The sequence below is a fragment of the Callithrix jacchus genome, chromosome 5 (assembly GCF_049354715.1).
Source record: "Callithrix jacchus isolate 240 chromosome 5, calJac240_pri, whole genome shotgun sequence".
Lineage (NCBI taxonomy): Eukaryota > Metazoa > Chordata > Mammalia > Primates > Cebidae > Callithrix > Callithrix jacchus.
The window spans coordinates 91664710-91683733 of NC_133506.1; the positions used below are offsets into that span (position 1 = coordinate 91664710).

Consider the following 19024-nt stretch of genomic DNA (forward strand, 5'->3'; position numbering starts at 1 on the left):
TTAGATTAGATCACAGTGGGGTTAGATTAGATCACAGTGGCATTAGATTCTCACAGGCACATGAACCCTATTGTGAACTGTGCATGAGAGGGATCCAAGTTGTACGCTCGTCATGAGAATCTAACTGATGCCTGATGATCTGAGGAGGAACAGTTTCATCCTGAAACCATCCCCACCCCCAGCCCCTTTGGTCCATGGAGAGATGGTCTTCTATGAAACCCGTCCCTGGTCCTAAAAAGGTTGGGGACTGCTGTCTTGGGTCACAGAGAGCATTGAGGAGGCCCAGTCTGGCTTTGGGGGTGGATAAGAGCAGGAAAGAGTTCTTTTTCTGGGCTTGGGTCTCCCAAAGTCTCTCCTGAAAGCCACGGTCCTTCAAGGAGTTCCTTCACATGAGGCTCTTAAACTCAGGTTGACATGCGCTCATTGCCTCCACTGATGTATGCAAAATTCAGTGGGTCAGATTTTAAGGAGAAATGAGACTTTTGCATAGTCTCTGAGTACCTTCCTCAAGGTATTTGTTAATTTCAGTGGGAGAAACAGAAACGTGACAGTAGAGAAATCCGACAGCACCACCTCAGCCAGGTGAACAAGGCTGGTGGCACCAGCAGAAAGACACACGACATATTTGTCCAACAAACCTCATCTCTGTGGTTTTCTTGCCAAAGTGCATAACCTCAATGTGATCATGAGAAAACATCAGAAAAACCCAAACTGAGGGATGTTCTACAAAATAATTGATCACCCTGGGTACTCTTCAAAAATATCAAGGTTATGAAAGACAAGAAGAGACTGAGGAGCTGTCATGGATCGGAAGAGACTAAGGAGACATGATACCCAAATGCAGTGTGGAAGCCGAAATTGGACCCCACAGCAGAAATGGAATGCTTTGTGCAAAAACTGGTGGAAATTCCAATAAAGCCTGTAGCTCATTAACAGTATTGTGTCGTCTGGACATGATGGCTCATGACTGTAATCCCAGCCCTTTGGGAGGCCAAGGCGGGTGGATCTCCTGTGGTCAGGAGTTCGAGACCAGCCTGGCCAATATAGCAAAACCCCGTCTTTACTAAAAATACAAAAAATTAGCCAGGCGTTGTGGCAGGTGCCTATATTTGGGAGGCTGAGGCAGGAGAATTGATTGAACCTGGGAGATGGAGGTTGCAGTGAGCTGAGATTGCGCCATTGCACTCCAACCTGGGCAACAAGAGCAAAACTCCATCTTGAAAATAAATAGTATTGTGTCAATGTTAATTTATTGGTTTCAAAAGTTGTATGATTCTTATGTAATATGTTCACATTAGGGGAAGCTGAATGAAGGATACATGTGAACTCTCTGTACTATTTTGTAACTTTTTCTTAAAGCTACCATTATTTCTTTTTTTGGAGACAGAGTCTTGCTCTGTTGCCCAGGCTGGAGTGCAGTGGTGTGATCTCTCTGCTCACTGCAACCTCCACCTCCCGATGCCTAATTTTTTGTATTTTTTAGTAGAGATGGGGTTTCACCATGTTAGCCAGGCTGGTCTCAAGCTCCTGGCCTCAAGTGATCCACCCATCTTGACCTTCCAAAGTGCTGGGATTACAGGGATGAACCACTACACCCAGCCAATTCTAACATTATTCCAAAATAAAAATTAAAAACAAAGAAGCTGGGTGTGGTGACTCATGTAATCCCAGTAGTTTGGGAGGCTGAGGTGGGAGGAACGTTTGAGCCCAAGAGTTTGAGACCAGCCTGGGCAACATAGTGGGACCGCATCTCTACAAAAAAAAATTAAAACTAGCTGGGCATGGTGGCAGTTCTGACTACTTGGGAAGCTGAGGTGGGAGGATCCCTTGAGCCCAGAAGATTGAGGCTGCAATGAGCCATGATCCCATCATTGCAATCCAACCTGGACAACGGAGAGAGACCCTGTCTCAAAAAAAAAAAAAGTGGATGGTGGCAAGTATGGACCCAAGACCCGAGAATTCCGTGCCTCCCTCCATCCAGTCCCTGGCAACTTCATGTGTCAAGCTAAAGGCTGCTCCCAGAAGCCTTCCAGATGAAGCCACTCCCAAATCTCATCTCAGCATCTTCCACCCAGTTTTTACTATTGCTTTGCAGGGTGATGAGCATCCAGTCTGTTACGTAGTTTAGTGGGTCGAATAGGGTTCCCCCAAATCATGTCCATCTGGGACCTCAGAATGTGCCCTTATTTGGAAATAAGCGAAGGTTTGAGATGAGATCCTACTGGATTAGAGTGATGGCTAAATCCAATGAGTGTCTTACAAGAGACAGAAAAGGACAGAGATGAAGGCTGCGTGAAGATGAAGGCAGAGGTCGGGGCAATGCTGCCATAAGCCAGGGAACTCAGGGAGGCACCAGAAGTTGGAAGAGACAAGGAAGGGCTCTTCCCCAGAGTCTTTAGAGGGACTATGGCCCTGTTGACACCGTGATTCAGGGCTGATGGCTTACTGAACCATGGGAGAATACATTTCTGTTGTTTTCAGCCACCACATTTGTGGTAATTTGCTATGGCAGCCCTGGGAGACCAATCTCTCCTGTCTGTGCTCTTTTGTATGTTCATATGTTAAGTAATGTTCATGTGCGTTCCTGCTTCTCTTTCATGCTGGGACCTTCCTAAAGGCAGGGATCACTGCTTCCATTAGGCTATGCACTCCAAGGGCAGTGGCCAACCTGAGGTCTCCTCCTTCCTTAGCATGCTGTCTCCTGGTGCCCAGTGCAGTCCTCTGCATACAGTATGGGCTCTGGGGGTGCTGCCTGGCCCTGTCTGCATTACCTGTTTGGATTGGCAGGGGCTCCCCCATGCAGGGTGGTGCATGGAGACTCACTAACCACAAGAGGCCCCGCCCTGGGCCTCTCATTTACCCTCCTCCTTTTGGGGCAGGCTGGACAGAGGGTCAGGTAATGCTGCTCACATAAAGCCTGCATAGAAGTCCAGAAGTGGGGCTACTGCAGGCCTTAGCAGTCAAGACTGGCAACCCATTAACCCCTGCTACCCCAGAAAATGCCTTCCCTTAAAATGTCTGAGTCCTGTGCTTCCTCAGCACCAGGGAGGGGACAGGAGTGCAGTGTCCTCTAAGTCTCTGCTCCCTGCCTGGCCAGGCCGTTTGCAGCTCCTTGGTCACTGACTCCTTGTCTGCAGGGGAAGGGAGGTTGGCCTCAGGTTCCAGGTTGGGCCAGGGTTTTAAGACTGGGTGCCGGGGATCAGGCTTGTGTTCCAGGCTAGGGTTCTGGAGTTGGTGTGTGGGGTTGGGGTGGGGCTACAGAAGTGCTTTTTAAGTGGATGTGCATGGATGTATCTTTATCTTTTGGATTCCCTTGAAGGAGGGGAGGAAGAAGCTTCTTTTGGGTTCCATTGAATCAGATGAAAGTGTAGGTAGAGCTGTTCCTATGTCCTGGGCTCCAGAGCTTCTATCCCTGATCGTTGCAGAAGAAGGAGACAGGACAGTGGCGGGGGGGCGGGGGGAGTGTGGGCGGGGTGCAGAGGAAGCCGGTATTGAGCTCTGCACCCCATTCCTGCTCCCAGATCCCTCTGGACACAGCGGTTTTCTCCGGTGAGCACAGTGTCCCCTTGCCCTACCGCCAACAGCAACATGCCTCCCAACAAAGGCATCTGTCCTTCAGCCAAAACCCCTGTTGCCTCTCTCTGCGGAAATTGTAGGGCTGGGCCAGGGTGGGGGGACCGTTCTCTGCAGGGAGATTAGGAGTGTCTGTTGGGTGGGTGGAGCGGGGTGGGGCCCTGGCTTACTCACATCCTCGAGAGTCCTTTGCTGGCAGATTTGGGGAGCCCACAGGTGTCTGTCTCAGCATTGTCTTCCAAGCTCCTAGGCCGCAGTGGTGGGGGGCTCCCCTCCCTGGCTTCTGCATTGGTGACAGTCAAGGTGAGGGTGGGGCTGAAAGCGGGTCCTCCTTCTCTTCCAGGAGCGGTGGATCCCAGGAAGAGCGTTGGAGCTTCCAGCAGGGGCTGTTGGGGCCTGTCTGAGGAGATAGGACGTGTCAGGCAGCCCCAGACACGACCACATTCCTCCCAACATGCCTGCCGGGGTCTGTGGAGCCGAGGGGCTGACGGGAGGCGGGGTGGGGGCCGGAAGGGTTTGCTTTGGGAGGTTGTCTGGGAGATCACTGAAGTTTTGATATGCACACTTCCAAAGCAGGACCAAATGGACTCCTGGAAATGTCCCCTGACCCTTGGGGCTTCAGGAGTCAGGGACCCTTATGTCCACCTTCGCCTTGCCCCTGTCACAGCCAAGCTCCACTCCTAGGTGCCTCTATTCCTCCCCAGAACATCTCCTGGGCCAGCTCCACAAGGGGCTCACATGAGGGTGCCTGAGCCAGACTTCTGCGCACACTAGAGATGTTCTGGGGGTCTCAGAAGATATCCAGGGTTGGAAGAAAAAAAGGCAGCCTCTAGGCCTGTTCCTGGGTGTAGCTCCACTCACTCTGGGCTGAGCCTGGGCTACCAGTGCTCACCAGGCTTCGTGCCACACTCAGTTTATAGAGCCTGTTCACATACATTGTCGCATTGGGTTCTCAGAGTCGACTTCAGTAGGCAGAGTAGATGGTATGACTCCCACTTTGCAGATGAGAACACTGAGGCTCACAGAAGTGCCAAGCCCTGGGCCACAGAGCTGCAAATGGCAGAGCCAGTGCCCACCTGACTCTAGTTTCCCGGCCTCCTGGATGTGCCCGTGAGGCCACCGCCCTATGATGTGGGCCCATCTGCTGGTGTGTGGTGGATGTGAGATCCTCACCCTAGGGAGGATATTAGGGTCTATGCCCAGGGCTGGGAGAGCTGCCTGGATTTCCGTTTAATGGGGGAGCTGGGGTAGGAGTCACGATCCCCTTGACTAGCTGGGTGTATTTCAGGGATGGGACAGGCTTCTGAGCATGGCACAGCAGGCCAGGCCTTTGGGGGCTCCTGAGACTTCCTTGTCCCCAGTAGAGGGTCATGCTGAGGGAGGGCAGTCTGTGCCCAAGGTGACCTTGCTGTCTGGTGCCCTCTAGCCGGTTACCTGTCCCCTGCAGTGGCGGGCTTCCTGTAAGTGGATGTTAAAGGCCCATCCAGTTAATGGAGAGCTAGCAGGTCACCAGATTTAAGGTGCAGAGGCCCTGCTGCCTGTCACCCTGGCTGAGCCCAGTGCGCGGGTTCCCAAGGGCTGGGACTCCCAGGGCCCGATGGGAAAGTGTAGCCTGCAGGCCCACACCTCCCCCTGTGAATCACGCCTGGCGGGACAAGAAAGCCCAAAACACCCCAAACAATGAGTTTCCAGTAAAATATGACAGACATGATGAGGCGGAGGAGAGGAGGGACCTGACTGGGAGTTGGCCCTAGCTTGTGGGTGATGAAAGCCTAGGGGAATGGAAGGTGCCAGGCCCGCCCCCTACCCATGAGTATAAAGCACTCGCATCCTTTTCCAGTTTACCCGGCACCTTCTCTTCTCTCAGCCAACGCTCACTCGCTCACCTCCTCCTCGGCACCATGACCACCTGCAGCCGCCAGTTCACCTCCTCCAGCTCCATGAAGGGCTCCTGCGGCATCGGGGGCGGTTCCAGCCGCATCTCCTCCGTCCTGGCTGGAGGGTCCTGCCGTGCCCCCAGCACCTACGGGGGTCTGTCTGTCACCTCCTCCCGCTTCTCCTCTGGTGGAGGCTTTGGGCTGGGGGGCAGCTATGGCGGTGGCTTCAGCAGCAGCAGCGGCTATGGCGGTGGCTTCGGGGGAGGATATGGTGGTGGCCTTGGTGCTGGCTTTGGTGGTGGCCTTGGTGCTGGCTTCGGTGGTGGCCTTGGTGCTGGCTTCGGTGGTGGTGATGGGCTTCTGGTGGGCAGTGAGAAGGTGACCATGCAGAACCTCAACGACCGCCTGGCCTCCTACCTGGACAAGGTGCGTGCCCTGGAGGAGGCCAACGCCGACCTGGAGGTGAAGATCCGGGACTGGTACCAGAGGCAGCGGCCCACCGAGATCAAGGACTATAGTCCCTATTTCAAGACCATCGAGGACCTGAGGAACAAGGTGGGTGAATGGGCAGCAGAAGGTGCCATTCTGGCTAGCTCCTTCTGGGAACAATAAATGCCTCGGGTCGCTGGCACCTTTAGATGTCTCTGTAGGACAGAGTCCACCCCAGATCTCTTCTTTTGTGGTCTCAGATGCCCTAAGAGCTGATCAGTGAGAAGATGCTCTCCCTTCCCCAGCCTCCTCATCTGCATCTGCTCTCAAATCCTCAGAGCAGTGATTCCTACCCTTACATTTTACACAGGAAGCAAAAAGCAGTTGAAGCTTTGAGAGGTGCTATGATCAGCTGCAGGTCACATAGCAGATTAAAGGCTTGTACCCTACCTTCCAGCACAGGAGGCAGCTCGCTGTCCTCCAGCACAGGGGAGGGGCGAGGCTGTAACGGGACCAGGCAAGACATCCAAACCGCTCTTTAGCTCACTAGTCTGGGCTGTGGCTGCCGCCGCCCATAAGCTTTGTACAGGCTGGTCCCTCCCCACAGCCAAGCGGGCATGGAGAGCCTGCAGAGACAATCAGTGTGGCTCCCTGATGTGCCCTGCACAGAGGGAGCTGGCAGGCTTGTGCCCTCTGACTCCAGCCCCTTCCTCCCTGCTCCCACATCACCTGGGAGCCCGCCCTCCGGGAGTCTGCTGGGCTCTAATGCCTTGCATGGATTAAGGCAATTCAGTGATGATGTGGGCACTCCAGCCAGGCTCAGGGGCAATATGTCTTCTTCTTCTTCCCCTGAGTCCTCTTTTCTAATCCCCTGTGCCAACTGGGTCTTATCTCTTGAGAAAGTCCCACTTGAGGTCCCATGGGCTGTGAGCTTGAAAAGGAATGTGCATATCTACAGAGGACTGGCAGGGCTGGCTGACACAGAGAGGAGAGAGGCCAGCTCAGGAAGGAGGGCTAGGGAGCCTCAGATTATTCTCCCCACCTGGAGGTGGGGAACTTGAAGCTCCAAGACCCATTAGGTTTTATAGCAAGTCAAGAGCAGAATTGGAACCAGAACTCCTGGGTTTTTTATTCTAAGCCCAGGGCAGCTTCTACCCCTTCTGCTGACCATGAGTTAGCAAAGTCTTAGGACAGGCCTGGGTCACCTGGGGTTTTCCTTTAGGATGCTGTGGTCAAGTTTTGTGAAGAGGGAAATTCAGGCAAGAGCTTAATGTAGGTTACAGTGAAGCCGGGCTTGGGAAGTGCATTTGAAAAACGACCTGTGCCCTTTCCATCCTGCAGATCCTCACAGCCACAGTGGACAATGCCAACGTCCTTCTGCAGATTGACAATGCTCGTCTGGCCGCGGATGACTTCCGCACCAAGTGAGTTTGCAGCGGTGGGCCAGAACACTCAGTGTTGGCAAAGTAGGGCATTTTTGAGCAGTGTTTCCCAAATAGAACTAGCTGGTGCCAGGATAGCTGCATGAAAACTCCTTAGGGTGCTTGTAAAAGAATAAGACTCTTGGGCCCCACCCTTGGAGTTTTGATTCATCTATTTATAGCAGGTTTCCTGGGTGATTCTGGTCCACAGCCAGGTTTCAGAACCGCTGCTTAGGGAGAGGCACTTCCCACTTCCCCAACTGCCCTTGAAGTATAGGAGGGAATCATAGTTGGAGGACTTAACGCATTATTTGTTGGCTGAAGCTAGAAGCGCAACCTCCTCCTGAATTCTGCAGCAAGATGAACTGCCTTATCCCCAGGCCCCAGGAATGTTCATATCTGAGCAATCAATGGGCACTGTGTCCAACCACGCCATTTTCAAGACTGATGCCTTAACCCACCCACAAGGCGCCAGTGCTGGGAGAAGCTGGAGGGAAAGGAGAACAAAGCCCTCACTGTGGTGAGGATGGGTGTCTCATTCCTTTTCTCTGGGGTCATTCCAGGTATGAGACAGAGTTGAACCTGCGCATGAGCGTGGAGGCCGACATCAACGGCCTGCGCAGAGTGCTGGACGAACTGACCCTGGCCAGAGCTGACCTGGAGATGCAGATTGAGAGCCTGAAGGAGGAGCTGGCCTATCTGAAGAAGAACCATGAGGAGGTGAGGACTCTATGGAAAAGCCAGCTTAAAGGAGGTGCAGGGAGGTTGGACACGGTGGTGCGTGCCATAGTCCCAGCTACCTGGGAGGCTGAGATGGGAGGATCTTTTGAACCCAGGAGTTTGAGTTCAGCCTGGGCAACAGCTAAAGCCTATCCAGAGAAAGAGAGAGAGAGAGAGAGATAGAGAGAGAGAGAGAGACAGAGTAGGGAGGGTCAAGATATAATTGTGATGGTGTGATGGTGGGAGGGCACTATTCAGGCCTGACTAGGGAACTCCAATCCACTTTCATGGTGGAACTCCTGACCGTGGACTGTCCCTGGTTGTGCAGGAGATGAACTCCCTGAGAGGCCAGGTGGGTGGAGATGTCAATGTGGAGATGGACGCTGCCCCAGGTGTGGACCTGAGCCGCATCCTGAACGAGATGCGTGACCAATATGAGAAGATGGCAGAGAAGAACCGCAAGGATGCCGAGGAATGGTTCTTCACCAAGGTGGGTGTCATTTGAGGTGCAAGCAACCCAGACCACCTGCCTTCTGGGGCCTTCTGGTGTGAACGGCATTCTCTTCTTTTGCAGACAGAGGAGTTGAACCGCGAGGTGGCCACCAACAGCGAGCTGGTGCAGAGTGGCAAGAGCGAGATCTCGGAGCTCCGGCGCACCATGCAGAACCTGGAGATCGAGCTGCAGTCCCAGCTCAGCATGGTAGGAGCCCTGCCAGGTGCGATGGTGAGCCCAGGACTGGCAGGGAGAGAACGGCTCACTCACTAATCCTTGATTCTCTTTCCCTTCCTCACAGAAAGCATCCCTGGAGAACAGCCTGGAGGAGACCAAAGGCCGCTACTGCATGCAGCTGGCCCAGATCCAAGAGCTGATCGGCAGCGTGGAGGAGCAGCTGGCCCAGCTTCGCTGTGAGATGGAGCAGCAGAACCAGGAGTACAAGATCCTCCTGGACGTGAAGACCCGGCTGGAGCAGGAGATCGCCACCTACCGCCGCCTGCTGGAGGGCGAGGATGCCCAGTGAGTCTCAGCCCTGCCCATAGTCCAGACCCCACCATGGCACTCTCACGGCCCCAGCATGTCTCTAATGATCCTGCCCTTCTCTGTCTTCACAGCCTCTCCTCCTCCCAGTTCTCCTCTGGTTCGCAGTCATCCAGAGATGGTAAGACCTTCCTCCTCATTGGGCCTGGGCTCTGGGCCACCCTCTGTACCCCAAGCAGGTCTAGGGGCTCTGTGAGGAGTTGAGCTATAGTACTCTCACCCAGTGTCCCTTGTGAACCTCCTTGGGTGGAAGAAGCTATTTTCTAAACCCTCCTTAGGGCTAGGAGAGGCAACCCCCACCTCTTACGCCTACCCGGTGTCTGTGGCAGATCCCATTGCTGTGGCGGTCAGCACCACGAACAGGGCCCTGCAGGGCTCTTCCCACCAAGACCACTCCACTGGGTCAACCAGCCGGGCGTGAGCTCTTAGGAAGCTCCAGTCCGAGGACAGAGACTCTGTCTTTGACCTTTGAGAACCCTAGTCTGAAAGAAATGTTTTGATGGTATCAGTGCTTGGGCAATAGCAGGAAGTGAAACAGTAATCGGGGAAAGGGCAACAGGGAGACAGTTGGAGTTTCCTCACCTTCTTGGCCTCCCCACTCTTGATGAGCCCATTGTCCGCCTCTGGTAACGCCCTCTCCCTGCCTCTTCCCCAGTGACCTCCTCCAGCCGCCAGATCCGCACCAAGGTCATGGATGTGCACGATGGCAAGGTGGTGTCCACCCACGAGCAGGTCCTTCGCACCAAGAACTGAGGCTGCCCAGCCCTGCTCCGGCCTAGGAGGCTCCCAGTGTGGACACAGATCCCAGTAGAAGATTCCCTCTCCTGTCCACCAAGCACTTCACACCTGGACCCTGCTTCACCCTCACCCCCTCCTGGCAATCAATACAGCTTCATTATCTGAGCTGCATAATTCTTGCCTCTGTCTGGTCATTGTTAGGAGCGGGCGTGGGGAGAAAGTGGGAGAAGGATCTCTTTGGAGCTTGTCACAGCACCTGGCTGTGGCCCCTGGGACTGGGAGAAAGGTCCTGGGGGTGGGCTGGGCTCAGGTCCCAGGATGTCTTTCGCCATCTCTGAAGACACAGATAGATGTGTGTGCCAGATCATATGTGGTGTCTCCTAGGGTACAGAGGGATATTCATTCATTTACTCACTCATTTTCGTGTGTGTCCGTTCATTCACCAGACACTGAGTGCCTCTGTGTGTCAGACACTATGCTAGCTTAAGGATTCCTAATATTTTTGTGATCAGGGATTCCTTGGAGAATATTGAAAGCTATAGATCTTTCCCTCTGCGCCCCCCACCTTCAAATAAGCATACATTTGAATACAATTTCACGGGGTTTATGGGTCTTCTAGAGCTCCTTACTGGAGGTCCATGAATCCAAGGTAGGAACCCAAGCTCTCCTGACAGTCTTGTCTCCCTCTACCCACCTGCTCTTGCCTCCAGCGCTGGATCTAATACTTCCTACACTTGGTTGATCTAGGGCAAGTTGATGGCCATCTCCCAGCCTCAGCTTCCACTTCTGTAAAACGGGCACAATGAAAATAGCCACCTCATGGGCTTGTTGTGAGGATTCACTGGAAGAATGCATTTAGGGCCTCCAGCACAGTGCCTGGCATAGTGCTGGCTCAAGGCATGGCTGTTTTGGGTAAACCATCCCTAGGGCATGGTGATTATTCATCTATGATGAGAGCAAGTTTAGAAGGTTTGGGAGTAGACTGGTTTCCAACACTGGCTCTGTTCTGTAACAGCTGTGAGCTTAGAAAGTCTGAGTCTCAGTGTCCTTACTTTTATAGTAAGGATGCTGAGCCCTGTTTCTAGAGGATGATAGGAGAATTCAATGAATGACTGTACCTTAAGAGCCAGGACTGTAGGAGCCTCCCCTGGGTGGGGAATGCCTTTTCTTCTCTTTAGGGGGCTAGAAAAGGAGTGGGAAGGGAAGGAGCCTCACTCTAGTAAGTGGTGAAAATTCCAGAGGTGGGTGGGGTTGACTGCCCCAAGGTAGGAAAGAGTTGACTAGTCCTGTGTCAGTTTCAACAGCTCATTCATTTGGCTATGTGAAGGAAACTTGTAGGGGAGTCAAGGGTAGGGGAAAGATTGAAAAAAGACTGAATTTGGGCAAGGGATCTAAAAGCCTGGGCTTTTGAATCAGACTACTTGGGTTGGAGTCCTGGCTCCTACGCTCAGTCGCCTTGAAGAGTTTGGGCAAGATACTAAACCCCACATTCCTCTTTCACAAGAAAGGGAATAAACACCTTTACTGCATAAGCTGATACAGGAGTAAATGACCTCATGCAGGCAATGAATTTGGCATTGTGTTTTGCACATAGTCAGCAGCCTATAAATGATAGTAGGGTGAGTTATTCAGAAAAGGAATGAAGAGATGTTGGTTTCTCTTGTTCCCACCTCCACCCCAGGAAAAAGAAGACTGCTCTGTGTTTCTGAAACTCTGGGATTTTTTTTTTTTTTTTTTATTTTTAGATATAGAGACGGAGGTTTCACCATTTTGGCCAGGATACTCTCGATCTCTTGACCTCATGATCCGCCCGCTTTGGCCTCCCAAAGTGCTGGGATTACAGGCTTGAGCCACTGTGCCTGGCCACTCTGGGATATTTTTTAACCTAAGTTTTGTCATCAAGAAAGGGTGACTTTGGGTGATCCCTGGGTGAGGATGGATCATCCTGGAGGTGAAGTACTAAAGTTTCAGGGGTACAGGGGACAACTCAAAAGGAGGAAGTTTTGAGGGTGCTTCCTTAGAGAACGAGAAGAGGGAGGTTTGAAGGCCCTGGAGGGTACAGGACTCCCATGTGGGGATGGGTTTTGTGATTCTTCTAGGACCGTTGAACTCTGGTTCCTAAGGTTTCCAGTTGGGCAATGAAACTCTTGCCCAAGTGTGGCAAAGAATCTCAGGAGTGGCACACATTTGAGAGGTCACATGGGTCTGGATAGAGAGCAAAGTATGGCAAGAGTCACCAGTGAGGACTGAAGCCTAGAATACCCTGAACTTCATATGAATCCCCAGACACCCTCTACCTTGGAGGTGGTGCCAGATTAAAGTCTCTGTCTCCAAAGGAGATCTGCTTTAGAGGAATATAGAAGCTTGAGATCTCTTTGACTGGGGTGCGGTGGAGCGAGCCTCCTCTCTCATGGTTGCCATCACTATTTGGAGGAAATACACAGGACAGTCGGGCTTGCTTGCGGGTAAAAATGGCGGCTGGGACCTCCTGGCTGAAAGCAGGTTCAGAACCAGGAAGGCTGGGAGGTGGTCTCAGGTGGACCCTGTATAGTCAGGCCCCAGGGTCTCACGTTGACTCTCCTCCTCCAGGGATTTCCCCAACATACCCCACTGGGGAGGGCAGGGCCGATGTTTGGATCCTGCTAATGAACAGGGCTCTGCCGGGCACGGTGGCTCACGCCTATAATCCCAGCACTTTGGGAGGCCGAGGCAGGTGGATCACGAGGTCAAGAGATCGAGACCATCCTGGGCAACAAGGTGAAACCCCATTTCTACTAAAAATACAAAAATTAGCTGGGCACTGTGGTGCGTGCCTGTAGTCCCAGCCTCAAAAAAAAAAAAAAAAAAAATGAACAGGGCTCTTGTCCACAGAGCCTGGCAAGCTGCAAGCATCCAGCTCAAGACATGAGCCCAGCAGCTCTGACAATGAATGGTGCTGCCTTCCCTTGGCCTCCGCTCAGCTGAACAATAGACCAGCAAAGTGACTCGATAGCACAGTCTAGTGGAGGCAGGTGGGATTGCGTCTCTGAGTCCCGGAAGGGGGCGGGGGTTGGTCAGGTGGTCTCTTGGTTCCACCTCCCTATAAACCTCTCCACCTTCCCAGCACTCAGAACCGGCAGTGCTAGGGAAGCCACTAAGACTCCTCCAACCTCACCGTAGGGAGACTGGCTTGCTCCAGGTCCTACCGGCTGAAAGTGGCAAAGTCCTGCCCATGCTCAGGCTTTTCCACATCCTGGGTGGCTTCATTCCTGTCTTGTTCTTTCTCAGGGATGAGATAAAGCTGAGTCCCATGGGATCGATGTGTATTTTTCCTAGCTTACTTCACGCTTTTTGTTTTATAGGGTGGAAGGGTGGAACCAACCTTGAAATTCTCAATCCCCTTGATTTGGGGGAGTTTTTTTTTTTAATAGTGAAAAGATCTCTAACGTGTCCAGGGAACTCTATAGGCAGCAACTGGCCTATGTGCCTACCTAATCAGGCAAAGGCACTTCCCAAGGCCACAGACAGCCTGGCTTGGGTAATGTAGCTGGCTCTTCCTACAGGCAGATGTCAGAGGAGGCAGCACTAAGGAGGCCTGACGTCCAGAGGCTGGGGGTCCTGATGTCCTGGTGGGATGGCAGGAGGTTCCCTCGCCCACCTCACTGGAGCTTGGAGGCTGTCACAAAGGGGACAAGAGAATGTCAGGGGTTTCCAGGGTACTGGACCGGTCTCAGGCAGGTGCAGGGCAGGCATCAGGTCCTCCCCCATTGCTGTTTGCTGAGCGAGAGCTTTCCCGACGGGGCATACCTCTGTGCCACTGTCACCTGTAAGGCCGGGCCTGGGAAAGGAAGCCTTTTTCCTTTATGGTGCTCTGATGAACTTTGGGGGTGATTTGGCCTGAGGGAGGGCAAAAAGAGACACAGAGATAGAGAGAAACAAACACATATAGAGTTGAGAGAGAGAGAGAGGGAGGGAAAGGGAGAAAGTCAGAGAGACAGAGTCAGGGAAAGAGAAGATAGTGAGGGCCCTGGGCTAGTACTAGGCAGGGAGGAGCATTCATTCACACATTCATTCATTCATTCACACATATTTATTGAAACTTACTGTTGGAGATATAGGGGAGATAGGGGTGAATTGAGACAGACTGAATAAGAAAAGAGACGACATGAGGAAGAAGGCAGAGAGGGACCCAGTGCGTGTGTGGGGCTTGGGATAGAGAGCAGGAGCTCTAAGCCTGTGTCCGCTGCAGCTCCTGCTCACGGGAGGGCAAGCTCTGGCTCCACTCCCGCCTTGTTTAGCTCTGTGACTGTGGCCAAGATATCCTTCCTCTCTGAGCCTCAATTTCCTTACCTGTCAAGTGATTTAAAAATTAACACGCACCTCCTAAAACAGTTGGCGAAGATTAAGTACAACAGTGCAGGCAAAGCAACAAAGGTCTTGCTGCAACCCCGGGGGGTCCTTGATGGAAGGAACCATGATCCTCCAACCGTCCTGTGTCCTCCCCAGGACCCACGGGCACAGGAACAGGTCTTTGATCTTAATGGGGGCTGAATAGGCCAGAGGGATGGGCTATTAACAAGCGAGGGAGCTGAGAACCCAGGTCACTCAGACGGTCCATGGGGAAGTCGGGAGCAGCCACAATGCCACCGACAGAAAGATGTCCCACTGTGTGCCAGGCCCACACCAGCAGTTTTGCAAAATAAGCTCTTCTTTTTTTTTTTTTTTGAGATAGAGTTTCGCTCTTGTTACCTAGACTGGAGTGCAATGGTGAGATCTCAGCTCACCGCAACCTCCGCCTCCTGGATTCAGGCAATTCTCCCGCCTCAGCCTCCTGAGTAGCTGGGATTACAGGCGCGCGCCACCATGCCCAGCTAATTTTTTTTGTATTTTTAGTAGAGATGGGGTTTCACCATGTTGACCAAGATGGTCTCTATCTCTTGACCTCGTGATCCACCCGCCTCGGCTCCCAAAGTGCTGGGATTACAGGCGTGAGCCACCATGCCCGGCCCTGCAATATGAGCTCTTCTAAGCCTCACAGCAACCTCGTGATGTCGGAACTATTTTTTTTTTTTTGTTTGAGACCGAGTCTTGCTCTGTTGCCCAGCTGGAATGCAATGGTGCAATCTCAGCTCATGGTAACCTCTGCCTCCTGGGTTCAAGCAATTCTCCTGCCTCAGTCTCCCAAGTAGCTGGGATTACAGAAGCCCACTATCACACCCAGCTAATTTTTATATTTTTAACAGAGACGGGGTTTCACCATGTTGGCAGGGCTGGTCTCGAACTCCTGACCTCAGGCAATCCAACCACCTTGGCCTCCTGAAGTGCTGGGATTACAGACCTAAGCCACTGTGCCTTGCCAAGGTCAAAACTATTTTTTTTTTCCCACTGAAATCCTTTGCTTGACTTAACTCCCTGCTGCCCTGGCTTTCACTTCGCTCGCTCCCACCTCAGGAAGTTTGCACATGCTCTATGCCCCTCCCCTTTTTCCTTCTCCTGGCTCACTTCTCCTCCCCCTTCACTCAGGTGTCTCTTTTTCAGGGAGAGGGTCCCTGATGCCCCAGTCCATGCCACATCCCTTCTTACGTGCTCTCCATTCCCCCACCAACCATGCTCACCTCAGTTGTGAACTGCATGTTTATTTTTGCAGGTCTGTTTTGTCCCATAACTGTCCATCGAGGTAGGGGCTTGCTCATTACTTTATCCCCAGCACTCAGTCCAATGCCTGGCAAATAGTAGGTGCTCAGTAAAGGATGAATCCAAATTTACAGTGAGGAGACAGGTTTAGAGAGGGGAAGCAACTTTCCCCAAAATAAGTGGAAGAATCCGGCTTTACATTGTGACCTGCCTGATTCCAAAGCCGGTGCTCTCAGCCTCTTTGCTAGGTGTGTCCCAGCAGACACAAGCCTGGGGTGCCTAGAGTCAGGTGGAGGCACCAATGCGGGCCCACCCCATACCCTCACTGTGGTCTGATAGGGTCTGGCTGGGCAGGGTGGTGGCAATTGCCTACTGTATGAGAAAGAATCAGTGTTGACAGACAGGAGCAGGTACCCACAGCCCTGCACCAGTGGGCAATGCACACTTGCCTAAATGGCTCATGGAGGCGGGCCCATGCTCCAGGGGAGGAGCCGTGACTCAGGCGTTGCTCCCTCTCCCTCAGGCTGACTCAGGTCCCTCCCTGGCCCCACCTGGGGCTCAATGACAGACAGCAATGGGGAGCAAGTGGGGGGTGTGGTAGGCTGCTTGCAGGCAAGGAAGAGGGCTCCCACAGCCAGAGCAAAGCTGTCCTTGTGCTGCCTCCAGGTCCCCATGCCCCCAGTGGATGATGCCTTCCCTACTGGGGATACCTTGCAAGTGGAATCTTTGGTTCCCTCTCTGTCCCTCTATCTGCCTACCTGGGTCCTCACAGCCCCTTCTCTCCTACTCCATCCACTCCCCAAGGGGAGGGCCTGCATTTGGGATGCTGGCACTGGCATAGGCTGCAGCCTTGCACATCGTCGGTAGAGAGGCAGCGTCGATTCTCACCGGGTCTCAGGTGCCGGCTGCCTCGGGCTCCATGCTTTTCATTCCTGGTTCATTCTTTGGAGGGTTCCCATGGGAGGTGTTGAAGGTGGGGCTCAGAGTGCAGACTCTGAGCCCTGAGAAGCTGGAAGAGTGGGCCACGTCACAGGACCTAGAAGAAATCACTCACTAAGACCTGCAGTTGGTTTTCCTCCTCCCTGACCCATCTTGCCCAGTCTGATTACCCATGCCAGGCAGAGAGCTTGGGAGAAGGGAAAAGATGGTGCCCAGCTGCAACTAGAGTAAGATGTCCTATCGGGACCACAGGCGTTGCCAGCTCCTCTTTGTATTGGAACAAGCCAGATGTGGGGGGAGGAGGGCCAGTGTGGCGGGGGCTACATGTGGGCAGCAGTTGGGCATTCATCTAGGGAGCCCTCTGTTTTTATGGCCCTTGGCAACACTACACATAGGGGCTTCACATGAGGAAACTGAAGCCAACTTTGAGGACCACAGGGGAAGGGAGGGTGAGGTTGGCAGGTGGCCCAGCCCTGCCTCTCTGGGGAGCTCCTGCTCTCTCCACCCCACAGTGGTCCCCATGCACAGTTTGCTTTCCCCGGGCAGCTGGGAGGAAATCTGAGGGATGAAGCCTGCTGCTCTGGGCTGAGTGAGGCTTTGAGCAGGGCTGGAGGGTGGGAAGTGGAGAAGGTGAGTGAGGACAGGGATTGGGGTTTGGCACCAGGGCTGGAAGCCAGGGCCACCTATCAAGAAGGTTAGCTGGCCAGGGGTGCCCCAGCTGGGAGCTTCTGCTCAGTCAGGAGAGTTTCAACTGTTCTCAGGATCTCCCAACACAGACACATTTGCAGATGACAGAGCAGATTCTGGAAGCACCACTCTGCTGGCTCTCTCCGCAGTGGCCCATCCACAGCACCACCAACTTCTCCATCCAGCTCAGGGGTCCAGGACCCGGGGCTTACTTCCCAACCAGAACGGCAGCCTTAGCCTGGGGATGGGGAAGAAGGTAACTTCCCAGGCCTGGGACCATGCTGCCAGCAGGTTCCGGGCCCCTCAGGAGAGCTTAGCGAAGACCTTGAATGATTTTAAACCATTTAAGAAAGTAGAAAGGGAATGAACTCATACCCACTAGCCTTGATCTAAGAGTCTCCCATGTATTATGCATTCATAAAATGCCTTCAGTATTCTCTGACTATTGAGTAAAAGAGAATTAAATTCTCTTTTAATTCTCAAAAATAAAACTACTTGTTTAATTTTAACATATTTTGTACCACCCATTTAAATATTTATTTGACACATTCTGGTAAATTAACTCACCTTTCATTTCAACAAATATGTTTATAAAGGAAATGACATTACTACCAAAAGAGGAAAATCATAATCACCTGCCAGAAGCAGAAGGAAATGATATACAGACTTAACTTCTAATTAGATGCTGTTACTTTCTAAAGGTTCTGAGCCCAAAGCTGGCTCTGTTTTTTTGAACAGGGTGATTGACAAGTGTGGCAGGTTGTTATAGAGGCCACAGTGTCCAAATGAGATTTCCTCCTTGACTAATCAGAAGATTGAAAGTTAGAAAAAGAGGCCAGGTGCAGTGGCTCATGCCTATAATCCCAGCACTTTGGGAGGCTGAGGCAGGAGGCTCTTTTGAGCCCAGGAGTTCCAGATCAGCCTGGGCAACATAGTAAGACCCCATCTTTATGAAAAAAAAAAAAAAAATTAGCTGAGCATGGTGGTGTGTGCCTGTGGTCCCAGCTACTTGGGAGGCCGAGGCTGAAGGCTGACTTGAGCCCAGGAGGTCGAGGCTGCAGTGAGTTGTGATCACGCCACCGCACTCCAGCCTGGATGACAGCGTAAGAGCCCGTCTCAAAACAAACAAATAAACAAACAAACATGGAAAAAGGAAATCTCTCCAACGGCTTCAGTATTATTCTTATTTTTTGAGATGGAGTCTCGCTCTGTCGCTCAGGCTGGAGTGCGGCGGCGTGGATCTCAGCCGCGTGGATCTCAGCTCACTGCAACCTGTGTCGCCCAGGCTCAAGCGGTTCTCGTGCCTCAGCCTCCTGAATAGCTGGGATTTCAGGCGTGCACCACCATACCCAGCTATTTTTTGTATTTTTAGTAGAGACAGGGTTTCTCCATGTTGCCCAGGCTGGTCTCAAACTCCTGAGCTTAGGCGATCTGCCACCTCAGCCTCGCCAAGTATTGGGATTACAGGCGTGAGCCACTGCACCTGCCACTTCAGTATTATTTAACAGTCTCTGAGCATCACTTAAAATAACCTCGAGAAATACCAGTCATCTACGCTTCCTAAACATGTAGGCATTGCCTCTTCCAGGCCCTTGCTGACCATCCTGGCCTCTCTTTCCCTACCTTTAGCTCTTTTTCAGCAATGAGCATCTTTCTGGAATGACTGGTATCTTTCCTCCCTCTCATATGGGTTGGGATCCTACTTGGACCAGACGTGCAAGTACAAGATGGGGAGGACCAGGCTTAGAGGAGATCTCACTGCCAACAGAGAGAGTTTTCTTCTTTTTACAGTACATGAACTTTTACTCTTCATAAAGTGCTTCATAGAGCCTGGGGATGAGTGTGAGACACTGACAGAGCACAGTGCAAACTCAGAGGGCTGGAGGACAGGAAGATGGAGGGGGAGGCACGCAGAGGGATCACTGAAGATGAGTGATGAGTAGTTTTCTGCGTAGAGAAGATGGAGAGTGACATCGCAATTAGAGGTCATT

At 52.5% G+C, this 19024-nt stretch overlaps 1 protein-coding gene and 1 long non-coding RNA gene across 3 annotated transcripts; one reads left to right on the forward strand and one right to left on the reverse strand.

Moving 5' to 3' along the window:
• Positions 1-5416: 5416 nt before the first annotated feature.
• On the forward strand, positions 5417-9968 carry LOC100400152 (keratin, type I cytoskeletal 14). The gene is made up of 8 exons (XM_017972721.4): positions 5417-6005; positions 7221-7303; positions 7864-8020; positions 8349-8510; positions 8595-8720; positions 8815-9035; positions 9131-9177; positions 9712-9968. The coding sequence occupies exons 1-8, from the start codon at positions 5475-5477 to the stop codon at positions 9807-9809; spliced, it is 1425 nt and encodes a 474-aa protein (XP_017828210.3). The 5' UTR covers positions 5417-5474; the 3' UTR covers positions 9810-9968.
• On the reverse strand, positions 9375-13409 carry LOC118153762 (uncharacterized). Of its 2 annotated transcripts, none has more exons than XR_004743304.3 (3): positions 13265-13409; positions 10489-10580; positions 9375-9538 (listed from the first exon to the last, which is right to left on the reverse strand). It is a non-coding gene; the product is annotated as an uncharacterized LOC118153762 (long non-coding RNA). The 2 variants fall into 2 exon arrangements; XR_004743303.3 differs by lacking the exon at positions 9375-9538 and adding an exon at positions 9958-10174.
• Between the last annotated feature and the right edge of the window lie 5615 nt (positions 13410-19024).